This window comes from Arvicola amphibius, chromosome 2 (assembly GCF_903992535.2).
Source record: "Arvicola amphibius chromosome 2, mArvAmp1.2, whole genome shotgun sequence".
NCBI lineage: Eukaryota > Metazoa > Chordata > Mammalia > Rodentia > Cricetidae > Arvicola > Arvicola amphibius.
Window position 1 is genome coordinate 31,474,067 of NC_052048.2, and position 19,804 is coordinate 31,493,870.

The 19,804-nt window shown below is 40.8% G+C and overlaps 1 protein-coding gene across 3 annotated transcripts; it reads left to right on the forward strand.

The window, feature by feature from the left end:
• Positions 1–1,967: 1,967 nt before the first annotated feature.
• On the forward strand, positions 1,968–6,029 carry Znf22 (zinc finger protein 22). Of its 3 annotated transcripts, none has more exons than XM_038319095.2 (2): positions 1,968–2,078; positions 3,856–6,029. In XM_038319095.2, exon 2 carries the CDS (start codon positions 3,941–3,943, stop codon positions 4,652–4,654), a length of 714 nt encoding a protein of 237 aa, XP_038175023.1. In that variant the 5' UTR covers positions 1,968–2,078; positions 3,856–3,940; the 3' UTR covers positions 4,655–6,029. The 3 variants fall into 3 exon arrangements, with proteins under 3 accessions (XP_038175023.1, XP_038175025.1, XP_038175024.1); XM_038319097.2 differs by lacking the exon at positions 1,968–2,078 and adding an exon at positions 2,103–2,401; XM_038319096.2 differs by lacking the exon at positions 1,968–2,078 and adding an exon at positions 2,103–2,294.
• Positions 6,030–19,804: the final 13,775 nt, after the last annotated feature.

The window sequence follows — 19,804 nt, forward strand, 5'->3', positions numbered from 1 at the left end:
TTGAGACAGGGTTTCTCTGTGAAATTTTAGAGCCTCTCCTGGAACTAGCTCTTGCAGACCAGGCTGGCCTCGAACTCACAGAGATCCGCCTGCCTCTGCCTCTGCCTCCTGAGTGCTGGGATTAAAGGCATGCGCCACCACCGTCTGGTTGCAGGTGTAACTTTTAAGAGGCGAAGAAGGGGAGGCCTGTGCTAGAATGTGCTAGGGTGTGGTGGTAAAGGAGATAAGGGACAGGGAGAAGGGGAAGGGGACCAGGGAAAGAGAGAGAGAGGGACAAAGGTCTGCCTCTGCAAAGAGAGGAGACAGACATGGCACATAGGCAAATGGAGATATATAAACGTAAAGGGTAAATCCTGTGTTAGGATGAGGTGTTTAATTTTAATTAGGCATGTTAATTAGGTGAACCAAAACGGGCTTCTAATTGCTGGACTTTTGTAGTCAGCCTCAGGAGGAAGAAGTGGCCAAATAAGGGAAGAGACCTTGGTGACTAGCTTTAGGAATGTAGTCTAATGGTTTTTAGCAAGGCAGAGGAAATTGGGGAGGAAGGCAAGGCTTGCCAGAACCACAAGTTCCAGTGAGCTAGTGTCCCTTCATATTCCTTATTTGGCCGCTTCCACCTCCTGAGGCTGACTACCAAAATCCAGCTATCAAAGTACTGAAGTCCAGCAATCAAAGGCCAGCTTTGGCACATCTAATTAACATGCCCAATCAAAATTAAATACCTCATCCTAACATGGGGTTTCCCCCTTTACCTTTATAAACTGCCATTTTCCTATGTGTTCATCTATCTCCCCTCTATCCAGAGGAAGTCCTTTGTTTAAATACCCCTTTCCCCTCTCCCTCGTTCCCTTCCCCTTCTCCCTTGTCTTTGTCTCTTACTGCCTGCCCTCTGTCCTTCTGGGGCAAATCAATCTCCTTTGTGCTGAGAACTTGGTCTTGGGGGTCCTGAGCGCATACCGACCCTTACAGGACCCGAGTGTGGGAGTCTGCAGCACGTGGATGGGATGAGTCTGAAGTCTTTACTCGGAAGGACTCCTCAGGGGAGGAGGTAAACCAGCGCCTTTCCAAACTAGGCTGCCACTCACAGTGTGAACTTGAACAAACTTCCTCTCCAGGTGGAGGTTCCTGCCTAGTAAGCTGAATGTGTGTTTCCTTCTGATAGGAGGGGCTCATGCAAAACCGCATCTCTCACTTCAAAGACCTAACAGTTTACCCTGGAGTCAAACACGAGTGACCATGGCCCAAAGAACACCGATTTAAATTACCCAAATTCCACGTTCCAACCTGCAACTAGTTCCCTGACGGTTTTACATGACCAGAACAAAGAATTTCATACATCAAGACACTTTTAAATACATCTGTGGAAACCTCAGAGAGATAGGTTAAAGCCCAGGAGAGACATCTCAGTTGTAGATCTTATCGGATAGCATTCTTAGCCTTCTGATTGGAGAAAGGGATTTTGTGTAATACATTCCAAAGGTGTTTTATCTGTCAGGATGTTACCCACACGTCTACAGAGGTGGGCAAGGTACAGACATGTAAGGGGCTAGGGGCTAAAGGCAGTCCAAGATAAACAAGAATTATGCTCTGGACCTGCAACATCCCAATCGGCCTTCATCACTGCGGTGTTAATCTGTCAATCAGCCTCTGCAGACAGTGTCTTCCATAAGTTCTCGACTTTAACACCTTAGGCGGACATTATTTCTTTATACCAGATATTTTGTACTAAGAATGCAATTTACAAGTTGGACAGGTTGGTCTGGGAAAAAAAATAACAAATGCCAGGTTTTGTGTAGGTCGACTGGACTACAACTACAAAGAGAGCAGATGACAGGCCTGGCGATCGGCCCTGGAGCCGGCCTTCCGAGTGGAGAAGAGGAATACAAAAAAAAAAAAAAAAAAAAAAAAAAAAAAAAAAAAAAAAAAAAGGACCGCCGGAAAAATCGGCAGAACTCGGTGGTGCGGGCCGAGGACCATAGAGGATCTCTCCGCCTCTTCCTAGAGCGGCCAGAAGCTCTGCAAACAGCCCGCACTTCCGGCGGGCGAGGCGCGAGGCGAGCTCCGTGGCGGCCTGCGCGGTGAGTGCGCCCCGGGCTGTGGGTCGACCTGGGCGGGTGTCGGGTGGGACTGCGCTGGCCACGGAGCCGAGCTGAGCGGCCGGGGCGAGCGTCCTCGGCCTGGGCGCCTCCGCTTGTTGCGGAGAAGGACTCCATTGTAGGAATGCTTAGGCTGTACCGGGCCATTGTGAGCGACTTACAAGGAGCCGGTGGACGCTTTGTTGCTCTCGTAAATGGGTGAGAAAGCAGGTGCACGCCAATAAGACGAGTTCCCGGCACCGGGGCTCCATCCCCCAGCTTTACCGAGCCTCTCTCCTACTGGGGAACTCAGAACACCGGACTTGGTATTAAAGGAGGGGGCGATGGGCTCCCAGTTCTGGCCAGTGAGAAATCTGGCCAGGCGGCTGGCTCCTAGGTTGGGATGGGCGTGCTAACTAGCATTGTGTCTGTCTTTACAAACCCACAAACGGAGATGATGGCATAAAACTGAATAAAACCCTTAAAAATAAAATAGCGCACATAGGCAGCCTGCAAGTATGATTACTTCATTCATAGGTAGATTTCATAATCCATCAGTATCCAATCAGTTGTGGCTTCCTCGATATTTAAAAAGACGTACTTAAAAATGTATGATTACCATTATAACTATTTATTGAGTACCATGTACCCCACACAGTGTCTGCTTTATATTATAGGGGATCTGTCATAACTGAGACAGTTAACGGGCTGTGATTACTCTCGCTTTGTGTTATTTGCAATTTGCTCTTTTTATTCCTGTAAGTACAACAGATAAAATTATTAAATACCCAGAAAAAGTCCCGAGCACTGCTAACGCTTGCAGAGGTATTACACGACAAAATGAAGAGGAAGGGAAAAAAAAAAAAAAACAGGGGAAAATGTCATTTGTGTTTTTATTTACTTACTTTATATGCTTATATGCAAGGAAACTCAGGACAATTGCTGACTTGCAAGTAGGCTTTCTAACCCAAGACACCCATAAAGGTTTTCCTATGCTGCTCTGTTTCCTCCCATATTGTCATCTATTTGAAAGTGTGTGTGTGTGTGTGTGTGTGTAGAGGGGGTTGTTTTGACATTTTAAACAACTTCCAGACAACCTTAAATGTAAACAAATAAAATTAATTTAAAGCTTAGAATTGTGCCTTCTTTCTTGGCTCAGCGCAGTCTCGGGAAGGAAGACTAAAGCATTCCTTCAGATTTTTCTCACCTGGTACTTCTAATTCTTTTTACAGAGTAGCTTCCATCTTCAACACAGTTTGCTAGGTTATGATCAACAGCAATAGCCAAGCAAGTAAGAATAGATAGGAATCTATGGTAGAGTATTATAATCTTTCATTTCTTTCAAAATTGAGCATCTTAGGTAGCTGCTGTTAAATGAGAAATTTAGCAGTCCACACTGAAGTGAAATACTCTACGGCAGAAAGTCTGATGGTCTTTTGCAGTTATTTTTCTGTTCCCACTGAAACTGTATCTTGTTTTTACTTTTCATTCCTTCAAAATACTCTCTGTTGCTGCTCCCTAACACGTTCATGTTTCTCTCCACCCTTTCTTTTGCCTGCCCAAGCATAGTAAAATTGCAAATTGATGGTGATAATATTGAGTTTAACTTGTGGAGTTAGAGTTAACTGGCATGTGTTTGCCGCTTGAAATGGCGTTTGTTTTGTTTCATGTGTGCTTTGACTTAAATTTGGATGCAGTTTTGATAGACTGAAGAGCTGTGTTAATGTTGAATAACAGTTGATCTATGTTTTTTTTCTTTTTCTTTTTCTTCTACATGCAGAAAATTCTGAGTTGCATTCCTCTAGGCTGTGAGACCTTAGTTCAAAAGACAGTAGAATCTTCGACAATACATTTGGTTATTCACCATGAGGTTAGCAAAGCCTAAAGGTGCTATTTCTCGAAGCTCAAACCAAGGCAAAACCTACGAGACCAAGCGTAAGACAGGCCGCCAGCGGCAGAAATGGGGGATGACCATTCGATTCGACTCCGGCTTAAGTCGGCGGAGAAGGAACGTGGATGAGAAGCCCTACAAATGTAGTAGATGTTCAAAGAGTTTCGGTCAGAGCTCCACTCTCTTTCAGCACCAGAAGATCCATACAGGGAAGAAGTCCCATAAATGTGCTGATTGTGGGAAGAGTTTCTTCCAGAGCTCAAACCTCATTCAGCACCGGCGGATCCACACTGGGGAAAAGCCCTATAAGTGTGACGAGTGTGGAGAGAGGTTTAAGCAGAGCTCCAATCTCATTCAGCACCAGAGGGTTCACACTGGAGAGAAGCCCTACTGCTGTGGCGAGTGTGGCCGCTGCTTCAGCCAGAGCTCGCACCTCATTCAGCACCAGAGAACCCACACCGGGGAGAAGCCCTACCAGTGCGAGGAGTGTGACAAGTGCTTCAGCCAGAGCTCGCACCTGCGGCAGCACATGAAGGTGCACAAAGACAAGAAGCCAGGCAAGAGGGGCAAGAACGCCAGGGCCAAAGCTCACCCGGTGTCCTGGAAAGCTGGTAAAGGGAGGAAGGCTGTGGCCGGGCTCCGCCAGGTGAAGGGTACTGCTTCGGGCCTTTTTAAAAAGAAAAAGTGAAAGAATGAAGCTGCTTTATAGTAGAGCACTTAGATTTCGGATCCTTCCCTAGCATGGAGACGTCAGGAGTCTCGTGACATTGGGCTAAAACTCAGTCCAGCTGCCCTCACTTCTTTAGAAAAATAATGCATTTATGTGACATGGAGCACAAAGAACTAAAAAAAAAAAAATGTTTGGTGAGGATATAATATCCTTGGCCTCAGCTGAAATTTCTCCCCTTTGTTTTGATAAAAAGCATCAGGTTTTCATGATTCACAGGTGTGCCAATGATTACTCTGATTTTAGGAATTTCTGTAGATGGAATCATTAAAGAAGAAGGAATGAATTCTCAAGTTCTGGAACAGACTATATGTTTTTTTTTTAATGTTCTGTAGTTTATTAACATTAGATCAAGTGTTGACTCGGCATTTGACATAAAATGCATTTAAGTTGTAGACGTTTTTCTTTTTTGTTAGGATATATGAAGTAATGAGTTTCATTTTCTCCATTGTGTGTGATGTAGCTGTGTGATGTACTTTGCTTGTATCCAGCCTTCTTACCCTCACCTCACCTCCCAGATGGCTCCCTCCACTTACAATGTTTACTCTGGCTTCTGTGATGAGAGATGTATTCGGTTATTTTCTTGAGTCTGGCTTACTTTGCTTAACGTAATGATCTCCAGTTCTTCCCACTTTTCTCCACACATGATTTTTTTGTTTTTGGATAAATAATAGTTTATTGTAGCATTCCAAGGTTTTAATGTCAGCCCATTTGTTTGTTTGTTTCCTTCTACTGTGTGATTAAAAGGGCTAAAAGGTCCCCATGTCGCTTTTTTAAAAAAAAAAAAAAATTTGTTTTATTTTGCTTACCACTTTCTTAGAGATTCTAAGGAACACAAAACGAGAGAGCACAGACTTCCTCTCGCTGACACCATTTGCAATTGTGTCGTTGCCATGGCACTTGCTTTCTTGAACTTGGATTGGGTTTACGTTGAATCATGCCAGTGGCCTCTTGGCATGCTCTGTTCTCTTCCACACAGCTCCTGCATGAATAAACTGTATTTTACCAAGAAGGCCTCAGTTTGCTCCTGCCTGAAGAACTGCAGTGTCATAGGCTGCGCTTTGAATATCTCTGACTGTCTGAAAAGGGATGTTTGTCCATGAGTTTGTCCAGCACACTGTAGCCCTGTCAGAATTTACCTGTTTTACTTCATAGCACTGTTTAAGACTCACATACGTCCGTCTTCCATCAGAACAATACCAAACTGCATTCCCGATCAGCCTTGAGTTTGAAGTTTTGTTTATTGAATGGTAATGTTTTTCTGATTTTTATAATATCAGTTCTTCCTGTATTAATGACAGTTATCCTTAAAAATAAAGAATGAGATATTTTTGCATACTGCTATCATCTATTTTCCTTGTGCGAATTTGTTTCCAGTGAGTCTGAAACAAATCACAGCTTTTAGGAGACTCTTCTTTTTCTGCTCTTTTTGATTTCCTCAGATCTGATGTCACCTTCCTCCTGCCCCTGTGCATGTACATGGAGAGCCATTGCATGTGGCCTGTTGACAATAGTTACCTCCAACAGGATATCCAAAATGTCCTGTAAGTGTAAGGCTGTTTTAGTCATCCTTGACATCCTGTTATGGCCAAATCACTATACCAGGGACACGCATGGGATCCTATTGAGCATCTGTCAGCGTTAGGTTTGTATCTGAGATAGCTTCTGTGGGGGAAGTTAACCCCATTTGCTTAGGTTCTGTGAATTTCTTATTCTGGTGCCAGCCATGGGGTTTCTACCACAATAAGGCCTTTCAATTAGTTTTGATAGCTTACACTCTTATCTAATAGATCTACCTATGTTCCTATTCAAACAAGCTCCCAAGGTTTTAGTATAGTTTGTTTTGTATGTATTCTGAAAACTCTAAAGCTAGTGGGCATCAAAGAGGTGATTTACATGAGTCTTCTCTGGTAACCAGTGTGTCTTGTGTTTCTTTTTAGAAACTAAAAATTGAAAAATAACAGCTGTGTAAAGTTAATAAGGAAATATGCTAATAGAAATTTTTCCAGTGTCAGATGCTGACCAACACAGTTCTTGTTAAACTGAAGACATCTTCCTCATCTAACCCACAGTCTGGGGTGTGTTAGGGGTGTGTTTTATCACTGAGCCATATCCCAGCTCCACCAGACTCATTAGCCTCGTGTTTTATTGAGAAAACAAGAAAAGCTCCACAGGTTTTGTTTTTTTTCTGTGGTGTTTATACTCAAAATGTTTTCTGCCCAGTGAGTAAGATGAGAAGTTAAGAGTAGCTTGGCCTGAAACAAGTGGCAAGCTGAATAGAAATAGGAAGGCAGTTTAGAACCTGAGGTAAGGGTGCATCGGGGCTGTCTTCATAACAGCACTGCCAACTCCTTTTCTTTTGGTGCTGTGATTGGGTCTTGCTCTGAAGTCCAGGCCTTGAATTCATTCCCTTCCTGGAGCCCTCCAGATGCCAAAAGTACACCTAAGTGCTGCCAGACTTGGTGCAGCTTCCATTTTGATTCTACACCACCATTCCCAAACCCTTTACTCTGAAGACATCAATGATTAATCATCTCATCATTTGAGCTTCGTGTTCCCTTGTCATGAGGGTAAGATCCACCTTGGTGCATCTGTCTGGTCACAGATGCTAAGGAATTAATGACAAATTCAAGCAGTTAGAGATACGCAAATGTTAGGTGTGCAGACAGAACTGCTGGACCAAGTCTACCTGGAGTGCGTGGTTAATTCTGTCCTGTTTGTGATATCCGACGACTCTAATAGTAATATCATTGAGTTCTTTTAGTAGAAGTTGTACATGTGCAGAATATTAGCAGACAGCAGTTACAAAGTTTTGCAGGTAGCTTATATAACACAAGAGAAATATTTAAGAACACTAGTTTGAATTAACCTATGGACAGAGATGTGGGTGGTATTACTAACAGGTCCAATTCAGAGGACACCAGCTTGGGAAAGAGTCTTAAGCTTTGTACCAAGAAGGCTTGTAGAATGCACGAGCATGTAAGGGGGCTACAGCATCACTGCACTGAACTACACAGAACCCTTATGTATTTACTTTCTACTTTTGAAGCAAAACTTAGTCTTTGACTTAGTAGGATAATACATCTATAGCACTGATGAAAACCAAAACCTTAGGACTCTTACACATTAGGGAACAGTGCTAGTGACACAAACATTAGCATATGTACAGGTGGCCTCATATACAAGACCAAAATAAGACAAATAGATGTGGGCCAGGTTTTCAAATAGCAGGACTATCCAAATGGCAGGTTCTCCCCTTCTCTCTCCCTTCCCCCCTCCCCTCCCCCAAATGGAACTAATTAAAAAAGAGCAACATCTTAAACAAGTACTGGTCCTACACCTGTAATCTCATGGAAGCAAGAGAATAGAAGATTAAGGTCACCCTCTGATACATGACACTTGAAGCTAGCCTAGTATATGTGAAATCCTGCTTCTAAAAATAAAACAAAACAAAACAATTCCATTGCCTGTTTTATGTGTTGAAAAAACAGACAGGCCTGTTATAAAATGGAGCATGGGTCACTGCTTTCACTATATATCTTTAACTCTGCAAACTCCCATATAATATCAAGCTCAGATATTCATCTCTACATATTTCCACTACAGATACATACAGTATCAGATGGCATTAAATGTACTAAAATGGTTGTAAGTAGCCATCTAGAAGACTTAATCAAGTAACTTAAGTGAACTTGATTTTTGTTTCTTTGTTTGTTTGTTTTTTGAGGCAGGGATTCTCTGTAGCCTTGACTGTCCTGGAATTCACTCTGTAGACCAGGCTGCCCTTTCAAACTCACAGAGATTCACCTGCCTCTGACTCCTGAGTGCTGGAATTAAAGGTGACTGCCTCCATCACCCAGCAGAATTTAGACTTTTAAGATAAGCTTACTAAGTCATCAAAACTCTGGCAAATTTTCATAAAACAGCAATTACTTTAATAAGTAATAAAGTCTTTTCTAAGATAATTCACTTGTATAAATGTTTCTAAGAACAGAATAATGTTTTAATGTTTTAAAGGCTACTTGCTTGAGATACAGAGTGAGTAGCTAGTTACACTGTACATGGAATCTTAACCTTAGAAAGTCTTTACAGGGTTGAGAGAGAGAGACCAGTTGTTGAAGTAGTCATTCCCCTGCATCACACAAATGGTAAAAAGTGCCACATGTCTATAATCCTAGCACTGTAATCCCAGCAGGAAGCTCAAGGTCATTTTTGGCTACTTAGCAAGTTTGAGATCAGCCTGTTTTGTTGTTTCTGTTTGTTTGTTTTTAAAACCATAGATAAATTTGCATTTTGAAACATTTTACAAAAATGTTAGGGGACTGGCATGGTAAATATGCTTACCCCAACACCTGACCCCCTGAGTTTTGTCCTTAGAGCCCACATAATGGAAGGAGGGAACTGACTCCCACAATTGTCTTCTTTACACATGGCCTCCATACACAAATAAGAGTAAGACTTTTATTTTTTAAAGTAACAGTGGGTCCCTCAGCAGAAGAATGGATAAGGAAAATGTGGTTCATTCATACAATGGAGTTTCAGTAGTTAAAAAAATACATCATGAAATAAGCAGGCAAATGGATAGAACTAGAAAACAATCATCCTGAGTGAGATAATGTAGACCCAGAAAGACAAACATGGTATGCACTCACTCATAAGTGGATATTAGCTGTTAAGTAAATGATAATCATACTACAAACCACTGCTCCAGAGAGACTAGGTAAAAAGAGGGCTCTCAGGAGGCATGTGGATCTCTCTGGGAAGGGAAAATAGAATAGATTTTGCAGGTGGACTGGGGGTGGGTGGGGATGTGAACAAAAGAGGTCAGGTTGTCTGGGTTGGAGGAAGAGAGTACTGGGAGAGAGGACTGGAACTGGATGGCATTTGAGGAGTGATGAGAAAACTCCATGGAATCTATGAGGGCTACACTGCTGAGGTGATGTGGGATTCCCCTCTGTATGCTGTGATTACCATTAATGAATAAAGAAACTGCTTTGGGCCTATAGCAGAACTATAAGGGAACAGAGCTAGGTGGGGAAAACTAAGCTGAATGCTGGGAGAGAGAAGGCAGAATTGGAGAAAATCCATGTAGCCCCACTGCAGCCAGATGGAACTTTAGCCAGTAAGCCATAGCCATATGGCAATACACAGATTAATAGAAATGGGTTAAATTAATATGTAAGAGTTAGCCAATAAGAAGCTAGAGCTAATAGGCCAAGCAGTTATTTAATTAATACAGTTTCTGTGTGATTACTTCAGTTTCTGGGCAGCCGGGAAACAAACAGGTGGCCTTCCTCCAACAAATTGGTGCCAATGTGGTTGATTAAAATCCATTTAAAACCTGAGAGGGCTTGAAAAAAAATTCTAGACACAAAAATACAGAGTTTAACACAGCTTCTTGCTGTTTTCTGGCAGCATGCCGCAGCTCCTTTAAGAAAGGTTTTCCTGACTCAGCAGCAGCAGAAAAGAAGCTGTGCCATTTTGAAATGCCAGCTTTCTGGGCTATGCTGCTAGTGCAACCTCTGGCTCTTTCAGGAGACTGAACATTTGAATGGGGTTTGTGAGCAACATGTTCCGGCTTGCTAGGTAGCAACATGGACCAACTGTATGCCTAGAGATGTGGCACTGTGCCTATGTCTCAGAGGCAGCAAACAACTCTGCCATGCTGAACTGGGCGATGCAAGAAGGTGGTACCATATATACCTTAATAATGCTGCAGCTTAAATTTTTAAGAAGCGCTTAGCATTTTAAGAAGCATTCCTGGACAGTAAAGAATTACAGATTCAGACATAAAAGGCCTCTAAATGAGTCACAGTGTTAGATGAATGTACATAGGCTTGGGGGAGAGAAGAAAAAGAATATAGAGAATTATAAAAGGAAATAAATGATTTATAAAAAATTGAAACAAAGTCTTTAAAGACACAAAGTACAGACAGTCATAGGTTAAAGAAGTGAAGAAAAACAAGTCACGCAAAGATAGAAAATTCACAGAGAGTCTGGATTATGGATATTATTGTGTCTTCTTTGAATTTTTTGACTGTGTAGGAGCTAAGTACAGAGAGACATTTCATTGTATGAACTGCTAAGCTAAACCAGCATGTATATTATAAATATATCTTGACTTCAGAATTTGAGTCTAAGGATATGTTGCTTTGGAAAAGAGGTTCTTCTTTTGTTTACACAGAAAATGAGAACCTGTGGATTAATTCCAGACTAATATGGTTTGATGGACCAAGACCTCCTGAAAGGTCACCTTAGACACCCTTCAAAAAATTACTTCACCCAATAAACAGCAGGAAGCAATTTGGAGAAAAACTATACCCATATTCCCAAATATTGTATATAAATGTTTGTTTACATTTAAAGGGGGATATTCCATGAAGATTTGCTTTGTTATGGATCTTGGTTTGTTGATACAAATTTAAGGTCAATCTTGTTATATGTATATTTCTGCTCTTGATTAAGGTATTGTGTTTGTGCATCTCATTTAAAAATGTAATGTGTAATTAAGAAATACAGGTTAATAGATAATCATCTACAATAGTCAAGACTGTAGTCATATTAGTTACATCTCTAGATGTACAGAGATGTATTTCAGATAGATCAGTATTCTTCAAACCTTTCAAAGACTACAGAATATGACATTTAAAATGTTTTAAGAACTTAGGTCTTTTCATGACAGAGACATGTCTGTTCCTGGCAGCACCAGTTACTTCTAGAGGAAGTTAGACATCGAAGAGGCTCCTTATAGAGTTTGCTAGCCATTTGGGCAAAAAAATGCTCTTGCCTGGACTGCTTAACTGGACATGCAGGTTCCATAGAGAAATGACTGCTAAAACTTTCTTAAAGGTGAGGCAATCCTTCAGGGTTCCTGCTTTATGAAAGAGTCTGCCAGACATTCTGCAGGATACAAAAGAAAGTGACTGACAAACTGCCAATATAGGTGGACCTGTCTATGAAATTTCCTGCTTCATGGAAAAGTCTACCAGATGCTATGGGCCTGTAGGCTGAAGATGGATGCCCCAACATTACAGAACTTTGGGTGACTGTCCAGGTAGTGAAATATATCTGTCAATTCTAGAGTTTTGGAAGTTGCTTACAATGTACCTCCTGTTTACTTAGGTAATATTATATCCTTCTGGGGACTTTGATAGAGTTGAGGAATTATAGTTGTAGTTATACTTTTCCTTAGTTATGATAAAAGATAAAGTAGACATAAATATTATAACTATAATTCTTGCTTGATAACTGATTTATATAATTTTACTATGTTAAAGTTAAAACCTTCCTTTTTATTTAAACAGAAAAGGGGAGGTGATGTGGGATTCCCCTCTGTATGCTTTGATTATCATTAATGAATAAAGAAATTGCTTTAGGCCTATAGCAGAGCTATAGGGGAACAGAGCTAGGTGGGGAAAACTAAGCTGAATGCTGGGAGAGAAAAGGTAGAGTTGGAGAGAAGCCATGTAGCTCTGTTGGAGCCAGATGGAACTTTAGCCAGTAAGTCACAGCCATGTAGTGATACACAGATTAATAGAAATGGGTTAAATTAATATGTAAGAGTTAGCCAATAAGAAGCTAGAGCTAATAGGCCAAGCAGTGATTTAATTAATACAGTTTCTGTGTGATTACTTCAGTTTCTGGGCACCTGGAAAACAAACATGCAGACTTCCTCTAACACTGAGGCCTCTTAGTAATGGAGGATACAGAGACTGAACTGGTCATCTTCTGTAACCAGGCAAGCCTTTCAGTGGTGGGACTGATACACCAACCCAGCCATAAAACCCTCGACCTTCAATTTGTCCTGCCTGTAAGATATACTAGGGCAATGGTGGTGCAGAACTTGTGGGGAGGGGCCAACAATGACTGATCCAATTTGAGACAGCCCATGCCATGAGAGGGAGCCCATGCCTCACACTACCTGAATAACCAGGAGCTGGAGTCTGGACAGCCCAGAGACCTAGGATAGAACCAAACACAACTGGCATAGATAGATAGATAGATAGATAGATAGATAGATAGATAGATAGATAGATAGATAGAATATTAGTAAGTCTTTGACAAATGCATAACAGGATTAAAATATTAGAAATTCTTTTTTTTTACCATTTTCTGGTACTTTAAAATATTTACTTATTTATGTATTTGTTTGTTTGTTTGTTTGTTTATATATGTGTGTGCTTGTGTCCAAGTGCCCAGGGGCCAAAAGATGTTGAATAATGAATTTAATATTTGGGACATTATAGACCAGTTGTCTATATTAGATATGTAAAAGTGACATATGTCTTGTAGTACTAAAATATCACAATTTCTATTAAATAATAGAAGTTATTTTTTGTTATTCTGCAAGAGAGAAGCTAATGTCCAAAGTTCAGCAGTATTGGCTTCTAGTGAATCCTGCCTTCCTGCTTTGCAAGAGGTCCCTCCCACTGTTTCCTTACATGGATTTCTTCTATGTGCACATGCACCCACACACAGACACATACATGTGGTAGTATTTAACATACACAACAGTGCACTTGCTCATAAAAACTCACAGTAGTTGTGAAAGCATGCACAAAACCTGAGCAAGATCAAGTCAGAATATATTCCCAGTGAAGGAGGGAGATGGTCAGAAGTCCCACACTTAGCTGAAGGCTTTGTCAGTTGATATTTTTGGAGAGAGAGAGTCAAATTTCTTAAAGGATTTAGCCTCCTGCAAGGATGCTCATGCTCCAATAGATGGCCCTGCACACACACTGGCATATCTAAGTGGGCTCTGTGCTTTAAGAAGGAGTAGAAGAAAGAGGAAGAAGACATAAAATTAGGGAATGGAGGTGGTAGTATAGGGAGAAAGTGGAGGGGAGATATTAGATGTGCATTTGATCAAAGCACATTATGTGCATATATGAAATTCTGAAACACCAATTAAAGTGCTTTAGATGGAGGGCAGGGATATATGCATCTAAGCAGCCCTGGTCAAACTGTGGTCCCATCCTCCACTCTCCATCATCTTCTAGACTTCAGTCAAACCCTGCTATGTGGTCTGAAAAGTTATTAGAACTATGTGAAATCTTTTCTGAGAGGCATATTCACCCTCCAGGGATACCTTTCCCTTCTCCCAGCAGGAGATTCCTTGAGCAATTCCTATTTCTTGGGCTCCATTGTTTTAATAACCAGACTGGGAACACATGTGTCTTCAGACTACCTTCATTTCTGTCAAGCCAGTTACAGGTCTCTACTATGTCTTAATGCCTTAGTCTTGAGATGAAACATGTCTGTATCTGAAACATATAATAGAAGGCAAGGAGGGACCAAATGCAAGGAGGGACCAAGGTTTGAGAATTTAGTTGGTGTCAGGTAATCACATATAAGAACCATTTTCTTTTACCTCTTGAGTTTTTCTTTTGGAAGAACTGGCATAATCAACCCCATCTTGCTGGTTTGAGACAGGGTCTCATCGTGAAACCTAGTCCCTCCCCAGTCCTTAAACTTATAACTCTGTGCTTCAGCTTCCCAAGTACAGGGAAGAGCTTCCATGCCCAGCATGGCCTTGTTTCAATTCTGATGGCTTCTCCCCTTGTCTCTGAAGAATATTCTCTGAAGATAGCAATGATTAGTCATATTCTATGATTTGTTGTCCATTGTCCCACAGTGCCAGGATGGGATCCATCTCAGTTGATCTAATTTGATTCCATATTCGAAGGGTGTGGGAAGAGAGTAAATAACAGACATCTAGAAATTAGTACCAATAAACTCTTTAGGGCCAGTTTTAAACAACTTCTGAGATTCAGAAGTGTCTCTTAAGCCAGACAATCCTGAAGTGCATTCTTGTTATAGCTGAGACCTAGTTGACCTAGAGGAAAGAGTAATAATACTGGTTATATCTTAATCCCATAGTTCTCACTGGCTTTGGCCTCTATTCAATCATGCATGGATGAACTATTTACAGATTTTAATGTGGTCTCTTTCCTGAGGCATTATCTCATCACTGGTTCTCAGCACATAAACTCCCTGGTGTTCCTCCTTACCATAGCATAGCAACAGGTCTCAGTTTTCTCTTCCTGCTGTTTGTGCTCACTTCCAGTCCTTGGGCAGGATGAAACCATAGTCAACTTACAGCTGAGTTGATAATGTTTCTGATTCTGGTATTTTCCCAAACCCTCGGCTACTGTTGTTTTTTCAAAATCTTTAGTAGCCACCATACATTCCATTTTATATCTGTATCCAGAAATGGGGTAGAATGAATTTTTTTTCTATATTTCCTGATAACAAGTCCTCCAATTACTCACCTATTCTTTATTTACACCCTTTGTTGTATCTGATATTGGAACTTACATTTTTTACACCTCTGGTGTTCTCTTTATCTCCTTCCTTATTGAAGGCCTAACCTTCAATGTACACCATACAGAAAGTATCCATCATATGTGGAACAGTAATAGCATGTATATATTATACTAGGTGTTACTAATAGTGTACTGTCAAATACTTATATCTGTCTCAGATGGTCCTACCTGAGGCCAAAGGGCAGATTCACTAAGACAGTTTAGGAAATATCTAGTAACCACATCTCCTCTCTAATTACTTAGGGTATAGGCAAGAAGATGAGGGCAAAATGTTACAATTTCCCAAAGGTGTGAGTTTTGCAGAAAACATTTTCAAGTCAAACTAAGTAATGAAAAATTAGCTCCCATGGGAATAATTATCCACTGAGTTACCACACTGTAGTGACTAGTTGGTGAAACACTGTGTGTTGGGATTTGGGGGAGCCCCAGAGAATGGCACTGCCTCTCTAAAATGGTCTGTCGCAATTACTGAAAACTGTTCATGATTTTCAGAAGCAATTGGCATGAAACAGACAAAAATAAGTTGTCTCCTTCCTCTCTTCTCTCTCATGCTTTCAAGCCCACACTTTCTGCAAGCATCCCCATGTGAATAAGGGCTCGGTTCCACGCTTCACTTGTGGCACTAATTTGTTTATTCACTGCCTTGTCCCTTAACATAAGACTTTTATTAATTCTTCAACCTCGCTTCCCTCATGGCTAATCTTCTTGAAAGGCTAATTTATACTTAAGAGAACTGAAATGGGTGCCAAAGGAATACGAAATTGAGCCCAGGCTTTCTATGGCCAGTAACTACTTCTCACATAGGAAATAGTTTTAAATGGACTTTCTCGGGGGGGCATCTATAGGCAAATGCACTCTTGGGTTTTAACCAAGAAACCTGTGACTTCACAAGTCTCCAGGTGATATTTGATGCCCAAAATTTAGAGGCGCTACAAGTGGGAAGTTAGTAATTGGCTAAAAGTGGTATAATGAGCAAGAAGTATGTGTTGTTAGTGTCTATTAAATTATTATTTTCCTTTATGTTTGGAAGACAGCTTATCACTGCACCAAGTTGCAGGACAAAGTAGATAAGATAAGCAAAATAGATGCTCTGTGTGTGATGGGTGACAGTGATAAAAACCTCCATTTCCCTCTCTACCTTCTGCTTCTAGCAGCATGAATCTCGTAGTTGTTACCTCAGAAAGCATCCTTGACTGCTACCCCAAATAACATATTCCTAGTAAAACTCCATTTTTCTCTATAAGTAGTGCTAAAAAGCACTTCACAAATGCATCTTTTTTGCAAAAAAAATGTATTATTTGGTCCGATGTATAGTCCCACTTTCTCATTAGTCCTGAGAGGATTTTGTATAATGTATTTTTCATCATATTCATCTCCTACTCCTCTTCCTCTCTGATCCACCTCCCTTCCCTACTCTTCTAATATTGTCTTAAAAAAACACCAGGTATAATTTGTACTATCCATATGTTATGGATCTGTGACTTTCTCCTGGAGCTTGGTGAACCTACCATTTATTAATTATTTGTAATAATTCAAACCAGATGTAATGGTTTGAATGAGAAGGGTCCCCTTAGACTCATATATTTTAGGACTTGGTCCCCAGTTGGTGTAACCCTTTGGGAAGGATTTAGAAGTGTGACCTTGTTGGAAAAGATGTATCACTGGGGATGGGCTTGAGACTTCAACAGACTACTGCCATTCCCATTGCATTCTCTGTTCCCTGTTTATGGCTCTGGATGTGAGCTCTCCAGCACCTTGTCTGCCTGCATACTGTCATGCTACCTGCCATGATGGCCCTGGGTTCTTATTCCTCTGGAATGGTAAGCCCCAAATAAACCCTTCCTTTTATAAGTCGTCTTGGCCATGGTGTTTTATCACAGCGATAGAAGAGTAACAAGCATAGCAGGTCTCATTCAGAAAGTTCTTTCTTGTGCCAATGAGTTCAAGCATATTCCCTACTTTCTCCACTACCAGATTCAGGGTTTCATGTCTTTACCTTGAAGTTCTTGATCTATTTGGAGTTGAGTTTTGTGCTGGGCGTTAGATATGGATCTTCTTTATTTTTCTACATATTACTACCCAATTTAGCCAGTGCCATTTCTTGAAGATGCTGTCTTTCCTCTGTGATGTAGGTGGGTCTTCTGTCTATGTGTTACTTTCATTGGTTAATAAAGAAACTGCCTTGGCCCTTTGATAGGACAGAAAACTAGGTAGGTGGAGTAAACAGAACAGAATGCTGGGAAGAAGGCAGTGAGGCAGACGCCATGATTCCCTGACCGGAGAAGGACACAGGTTAGGATCTTTCCCGGCAAGCTACCACCTCATGGTGCTACACAGATTACTAAATATGGGTTAAAGCAAGACGTGAGAATTACCCAATAAGAGGCTGAAACTTAATGGGCCAGGCAGTGTTTAAATGAATACAATTTGTGTGTTGTTACTTTGGGTGTAAAGCTAGGAGTACGGGAGCCAGGCAGGATGAAAAGCAGGCCTGCTTGCCTCATAACTACATCTCTGGGTGTATTTTGGATGTTTTTGGTCAAGAGTCAGGTACATGGAGTTATACACTAGTCTTCCATTCTATTCCTTTGATCAATGTTTCATGCCAATACCATGCTGTTTTTTTTTTATTGCTATAACTCTCTAGCACATCTTGATATCTAGGATGGTGATTTCTCTGCAGTTCCTCTACTATTCAGGGTTGTTTTAGCTAGCCTGGCTTTTCACATTTCCATGAGAAGTTTAAGATGTGTTTTTCCAATTTGTGTGACTTGTGTTGGAATTTTCATGGAGATTGCACTGAATCTTCAGACTGCTTATGGTAAGCCAGCCATTTTCACACTAGTAATTTTACTGATCTGTGAGTGTGGGTAGTCTTCCCATCTTTTGAAGTCCTCTTCAATTTCTTTCTTTAATGACTTGGAAGTTTTTATTATATCAGTCTTTCACTTGCTTGGTTAGAGTCCTTGAAATGTAATTTTGAAGGTGTCATGAAATGCAACCCCCCCACACACTTTTTTTTGAGACAGTGTTTCTCTGTGAAACCTGGCTGTCTGGCTTTCCTGGAACTTGCACTGTAGACCATGCTGGCCTCGTGAGATTAAAGGTGTGTGCCACCACCACTTGGCCAGTTTCCCTTCTGTATTTCTCAATATGTTTGTCAGCTGAGTGTAGGAAGGCTACTGATTTTTGTGTGTTGATTTTATATTCTGCTACTTTGCTGAAAGTATTTATCTTGTGTAGAAGTTTCCTGGTGGAATCTTTCGAATCTTCTATGTATAAAACCATAATATCTGTGCTAAGAGTTCTTTGACTTCTTCCTTTCCTATTTGTATCTCTTTTATTTCCTTCAATGTCTTATTGACCTAGTTAAGATTTAAAGCACTATACTGAACAGGTATAAGAGAGTAGGCAACATTGTTTTGTTAGATTAGTGGAAATGCTTTGAGTTTCTCTACACTTAGAATGATGTTGGCTCTGGGTTGTAAATTTCTTTCATTATGTTGAGATGTCATATCCACAGTGTCTTTAGGATTTTTATTATGAAGGGATGCTGGATTTTTTCAAAGGCCTTTTCTGCATCTAATGAGATAATTATGGGTTTGGTCTTTTAGTATTTTAGGTTGAAGATAATGCTTATTAAATTACATGTGAGGGGTGCGTTCACCCATTGAGACAGTGGGACAGAACTAACGGGAGACCACCAAGTCCAGTTGGAATGGGACTGATGGAACAGGCGACCAAACCAGACTCCCTGAATGTGGCTGACAGTGGAGGAGGACTGAGAAACCAAGGACAACGGTGATGGGCTTGGACTCTTCAGCATGGACGGGCTCACTGTGAGCCTTGTCAGCTTGGTTGCTTACCTTCCTGGACTTAGGGGGAGTTGGGAGGACCTTGGACTTAACATAGTGAAGGGAACCCTGATGGCTCTTTGACTTGGAGAGGGAGGGAGTGGGGGTATGGGTGGAAGGGAGGGGAGGGAAGGGGGAGGAGGAGGGGAGGAGATGGAAATTTTTAAAATAAATTTTAAAAAAGAAAAAAAACAAATAAAATAATTTTAGATGGATAGAATTCATTGATGCTATTCCTAATAGAGCTTGAGACCAAGTGGAACTCTGAACTAATGCCTCTTTCTTTCTAATTTATTGAATTGCTGGAGCTATTTTATGGATCATGTCGATAATCACTGTCTTGTCTTTCCAAAACATTTGGTATGTGGTAGAATAACTGAATATTATTTAACTAGGACTTTTGAGAGAAGAAAGCTTAATAGTTATGCCAGCTAACAGCCATTAAGTAGATCAAACTGTGTAGTCTTCCTCTTTATCCAGATGTCACTCCTAGTGGTTTGTAATAGTGTATGCTGACTATGTATGTCTACATCAATGTGTGGGGTCCCTATTTTTAGGGGTTACACCAACATTCTAGTTCCCATCAACAGTAGTAACTACACATCCAAAGGTGAATAGTATCCTAATTTCTAGTGTCATAAATTGCTTTTGGAATTTTTGAAATTTGTATAATTTCTAAAATATGAATGGTTTTATATGTTTGGCTTCTTTTTCTCAACTTTATTTTTTGTGAAGTTTTTATTTTCTTTTATGTCTGAGAATTTCAAATTTGCATGTAATGTGTCCTAATCAAATCTATATCCCCAATCCATCTCCTCCAATCTGTTCCTTATCCCTCCACCAGTTTACTCTCTCATCTTTTTTAAGCCCATGGAGTCCACTGAGTTCTGCTAGTATGTGCACTGATGTAAAACCATCCCCTAGAACACGAG